This window comes from Macrobrachium nipponense, chromosome 4 (assembly GCF_015104395.2).
Source record: "Macrobrachium nipponense isolate FS-2020 chromosome 4, ASM1510439v2, whole genome shotgun sequence".
Classification (NCBI taxonomy): domain Eukaryota; kingdom Metazoa; phylum Arthropoda; class Malacostraca; order Decapoda; family Palaemonidae; genus Macrobrachium; species Macrobrachium nipponense.
Genome location: NC_061100.1, coordinates 71,769,838 through 71,775,373, shown reverse-complemented (window position 1 = coordinate 71,775,373; position 5,536 = coordinate 71,769,838). Strand labels below are relative to the sequence as shown.

The 5,536-nt window shown below is 42.1% G+C and overlaps 1 protein-coding gene across 1 annotated transcript in view; it reads left to right on the top strand.

The window, feature by feature from the left end:
• The window catches only part of LOC135210947 (exosome complex component RRP4-like), a 602,376-nt gene extending 597,581 nt beyond the window's left edge, over positions 1 to 4,795 (top strand). Inside the window, 1 exon segment of the mRNA XM_064243926.1 lies at positions 4,699 to 4,795. Within this exon segment, the coding sequence (XP_064099996.1) occupies positions 4,699 to 4,770 (72 nt within the window). The 3' untranslated portion in view covers positions 4,771 to 4,795.
• Positions 4,796 to 5,536: the final 741 nt, after the last annotated feature.

Genomic DNA, 5,536 nt, shown 5'->3' with positions numbered 1-5,536 from the left:
GAAAGAGGATGCAGGTAGGCATCCCTTTCTGGTCGTAGTTCTAACACTAGTTAGTTTGGTTAGGTGGTCGGATGGTTTTGGCTCCTTGCAGTAGTAGTGGACAGGTTCTGTCAAGTAAGTGGACGAGTTCCCTTTGACAAGATCCTACTTGGATTCTACCATGTAAGTGGATCAGAAATCCCGGTGGTAGATCCGAGAGTCTTTCAGCAACAGGTCACGTCCTCGCTGTAGCTCTCCAGGCAATGCAGACTCAGAGACAGTATCCATGAAGTCTTCTGCATGAACAGGTAAGAACCAAGGTTTTTTATATCCTACAACACCAGTTGTTTCCCTTTTCTATATTATTTAGCTGTCTCTTACCCTCCACCAAGGGTGCCAATCAGCTAAGTATATATCTGACAGGAAAGTTCATGTACAAAAATGATATTGTTAAACTACAATAAAGTTTTGTACATACTTACCTGGCAGATATATACGATTAATGGCCCACCCAGCCTCCCCTCAGGAGACAGGCGGAAGAGAAAATCTGATTAGAAGATGGGATTGGTTCATACACCCGCCACCCAGCGGCGGGCAAGGTAGACCACCTGACCTACCTGTCGCGTGTGCCGCGAGATTTGAAATTCTGTCGGGAACGTCGGAAACTATAGCTAAGTATATATCTGCCAGGTAAGTATGTACAAAACTTTATTGTAGTTTAACAATATCATTTTTGCACTGTAATGAAATCTGCCCATAACAACGTCATTGTCACGTTTGCTGTTATGAACTTGACCTTCATGTCCCGTCTTCCGTACATCATTAGTGGCACTCCACTGACAGTCGAGACCTGCAGGTTGTGAGTTTATCCACTCTCCTGGTTTTGCTGGGATGAATGACCTGCAGGTTCTGGTATCTACCAAAAATTCCATGTTGGATATTTCGTCTCTTATGAAGAAGCATGTCTCCATTCGTCTCTCTTACTTAGAAGAAAGATAGTGGTGGGTAGGTGTGATTTCTCTCACAAGACAACCTGTCTGGCCCCCGCTGACATTAGTATTGGTGGGTCGCTTGTGTGACCCCACTGGATGTTTTTGAGATTATGCAACTTTTGCTGCACTTTCTCGCCTTTGCCCCAAATCTGCAATGGAAGAAATAGACTCCTCCTGGGGGTTCATGTCTCCTCTGTGTTTGCTTTCCCTTATATTCTTGTCCACGTAAGCCCTTCTTGTTAATGGGGTCAGCTGGTTCATCTTCAGATTTGTCTACCTCGTTGTCGGATGACTGCTTGGTCCAATGTGCTGCTGATGCTGGCCGTGAGTGGGTCTGGTGCTGTGTGCTGTATGCATCTCGTCCACCATGACTAAAAATTCTTCAGTGGGCATGGTGGAGGCTTTTGGCACTGCACCTATTGTCTGGTGGGTTAATTTAGTGAGGAGTACTTTCCTCACCAGGTTCAAGGATAACTTGGCTTCTCCACTTCTGGCTGGTAGGGTGATGAGTCGTCGCAGCTGCTTATACACATGCAACAAACTCTTTTTGCCTATCGGTATCCCCACATGGTTCAGGAACTTCTTATGCTCTCTGGGCTGGCGGCATGCTGAAGGATGACTTCAGCTGGTCCTTCAAGATGATGAAGGTTACTGGAATTTCTAGTTCCGTGAGCCATTCCGCTTTCTGCTCAAACACATTATTAGCAGGAAATTGAGAATGGCGTCTGCCTTCCCCATTTATGAAATTTCCCCTTACCCAATCCAAAAAAGGCTCGTTGTGATCAAAAGTCATATAAGCCTTGAGTCACCTCCAATAGTTCTTCTCATAAACAGGTAGGTGGTCAGAAGAGAAAACTCCCTCAAAAGGGGACAACAACCTACACAGCAGAAAGTACCTCCTTTTCACAAGGTCGAAAAACTGTCTTATAAAGGAAAAGGAATAGCAACACCTGGATAAAGGAAAAGGAAAAGCAACACCTGGAATGCCCATCAAGGGCAAAGGTAGAGGAAGAGGGGGATACCAATAGGAATTGTTGTGTCAGGGTTGGTTTCAAAGATATCACAAGGAATGGCAGTCTTCTCTTGGGGGACACAGCATTATTATCAATGGGCTGGGGTGGAAATGGTCTCATCCCCCCCACCTTTGAAGTGGTTCTTTCAAAAACCAGACACCTCTTTAGAAGATTGTGTAGAAGACCCTGTTAAAAGAAGCCATAGAGAAACATTCATATATTCGTAACCAAGCACATCTCTTCAGTGTTCCCAAAAAGGATTCCTCTGAACAAAGAATACTTTGAACAAGTACATTGTTTACCAAAAGTTTCCAATGTCTACTGTTGCCTAAGTACAGTCATTCATTCATTCCAGAGGGAACCTGGACAGTTTTTATAGATCTGAAAGGTGCATACTGGCACATCCCTATTGCTGATCCTTTCCCCCCATTCCTAGGGTTCCAGATAGGGAAAAATACATACAGGTTCAAAGTCATGTCTTTATGGGCTAAACATTGCCCCAAGAATCTTTACAAAATTGGTAATGGTAGTTGTCTGAGAACTCAGGAAAGAAGGAATACATCTAATAGCTTATTTGGACGACTGGTTAATCTGGGGGCCAAAAGAAAAGAGTGCTTGAAAAACGTAAGAGCAGTGGTCAACAGACTCCAGTCTAAAGGTTTCATGATAGATTTATAAAAAATCCTGCATCATGCCCAGCAGACAATTTCAGTGGCTGGGAATGTGTTGGGATACTGTTCATGGCCTTTTATACCTCCCCATCAAAACTCAGAACAGAATAAAGAAAAACCTCAAAAGGTTCCTGACACAGCCCATTGTTTCCAGACAGCAGTTAGAATGTATGATGGGTTTGCTGCAGTATGCATCAGTAACAGATCCAATACTCAGATTGCAATTGAAAAACATGAGCAAATTTTGGCTGTCACATGCAAGAAAAAAGATGTGAGACAAAATGAATCAGATAGTTGAGGAGATACTTTGGCCTTGGAGCGGGAAGGAATGTCTGGCAAAATAGGTCCCCCTGACTCCTCCATCTGTAAAAGTGACAATACACACAGGTACCTCGTTGATAGGTTGGGAAGGACATTGGGAGGATTGTCAGGTGGCAGGGAGGTGGTCAGCTACTCTAAAGAATTGTCATATCAATTTCTTGGAGCTCATGGCTGTCTTTTTGTCTCTCAAGAAACTCAAACTCCCAGAAGAAACACATTCTGTTGGTTCTAGACAACATGACTACATTGTCCTGCAATTGGGAGCATGCTCACCTATTCTCAATATGTTAATGTCAGCCATCGTTTAGATTGCACACATAAAAGAAGTGGCACTTGTCTGCAATTCACATTACAGGGTCTCATAATGTAATAGCAGACTCTTTGTCAAGGAAAACAACAGCCTCAACAGAGTGGACATTGGACAACCACTGTTTTCAAATACTGGCAGTCCCTGGTTATCAGCGGGGGTTCCATTCCCTGTGGTGTGCTGATATGCAAAATCTGCTATTAACCAAAATTCGGTGACTTATGGCGCCACTATAGCGCCAAAAGCACCCTTATAGTGCCAATAACTGGAACTCAGCCAGCTATGCCGCCCTAAATCGCAGATTTTATTGCGCTAGAGAAGCTCCATAAAACCGGATCGCCGATAAGCGAGTCTGCTGATAACCAGGGACTGCCCGTAATAACCAACCTACTTCCACAACTGGAAGTGGCCGAAGTGGACTTGTTTGCCGCATGTGAAAATCACAAACTCCTAGTATATGTATCCCCAAATTTTGACAGTCGAGCAACAGCAAGAGATGCCTTCCTACAAGACTGGAACAGGGGAAGACGATATGTCTTTTTCCTCTATTGCCCAAGATTTTGAAAGTTTTGAACTCTCAACCTTCAAAGGAACAGCTTACCCAATAGCCCCAAATTGGCCAAACAGTCATTGGTTCCTATTACTTCAACAACAGGCGAAGAGATCAGTCCCATTACTGTCCGCTGTACTATCCCAGAAAGTAGGAGGGAATGTTGTTTACGCATCCTTTCTAACCCAAGACCTTCATGTGTGGATTTTTAAAATAAAAATTACTGTGAAAACTACTCGCCCAATATTGCCAGGTACCTAGTGCAAAAACTACAGATATCTTCAATCCAGCAATACCAGTCTGTTTGGGAATTATGGGTAGATTATATCCATACTGAGAGCCCAGTTGAGATTTCTGTAGAAACTCACTTAAATGTTCTTACATACCTCTTTTAAGACAAGCATCTTGCGGTTACAACAATTAGGGCATACAAGGCAGCTTGTATGTTTTATGGATTTGGGATTGATTCCAGCATAGAAGTTCTCACTTCCTTTCTGCGGTCCTTTGTTCTACAAAGACCCACTCCTGAAAGACTTCCAATTACTTGTTCCCTGAATAACGTACCTAGAACTTTATGTACCCCTCAATTCAGCGGACCTAACACTACCACAACTCACATGCTTCAAAATCTATCTTCTTGGTGGCATTAACATGGTGTGTTTGACCTGTCATGTATGTCACATGTGTAGTGGTAGATTGAAATGTTTGAATTGTTATTTGTTTTCCATTTCTTCATTGCTTTTGACCTTCTCATTCTCGTAAGTTTTAGTTTTTAATTGTAGTTTGTAAACAAATAAATAATGCTGAAAGCATATAAATGGAACACAAGTTGAGAGATCTCTATCTGTCATATCTTTCTCTCCAGATCAGAGACCTCCTTCGTCCAGATGTGATGCAAGATGTGGCTATGGCAACAGTGCAGAAAATGAATGAGTAAGACAAATAGAGTTAGTTTTAATATCTTGCTTTGTTTTATTTATCCTCAGTGCTTGAACTTTTCTTGTTTAAAGACATTATTTGAGATGAATCTTACCTTCTGTTAAATGTAGTTATATCTCCCTGCCGATTAGGCGAGTCGGCATTCAAACAAAAAAAATTTAATGGCTGCCCGGATGACTGTCTAGTTTACCTGTTCTCCACCAGGTGTGTTTCGAGTGTTTTAGCTCTGGTCAGAATTCTCCTTGCCGCCATTGTTTGTATTCCATGAAGTTTGGCTGTTTAACACCTGTTTACAGTATTGTAATTTCATCTCCCAAGGATATCTTCCACCGGAAGCAAAACCAATAACATCAGGCTATGTAGGAATGTTTTTGGTGTAACCAGGATGTTGAAATTGGAAGTTGATCAACATTCCTTTGTACTTGCAAGGGTACAGAGTGTGATCTTGGAACTACTGGATGTGAAGAATGTAAGGAATTGTTCTGAAAATATTATGCATTATATTGTTAATTCACTATATCCCCATTCTTATCTAGTGATGTGGGGAGGATAATTATGCATGCTTATCAGTCAAGATGAATAGGCTTGTGCTGCTTGAAGAATTTTAGGCCTGAAGGAAACTTCCTATATGGTAAGAGCTTTTCCTCATTAGGAAACATGGCCTCATGGGATATTTTCAGATAATCATGCTCAATCGATGTACTGTTTCAGCGAGGCTTACGACTTACAAATAAAGTTAATTAAATTTGTAAGTAATCCAGAAT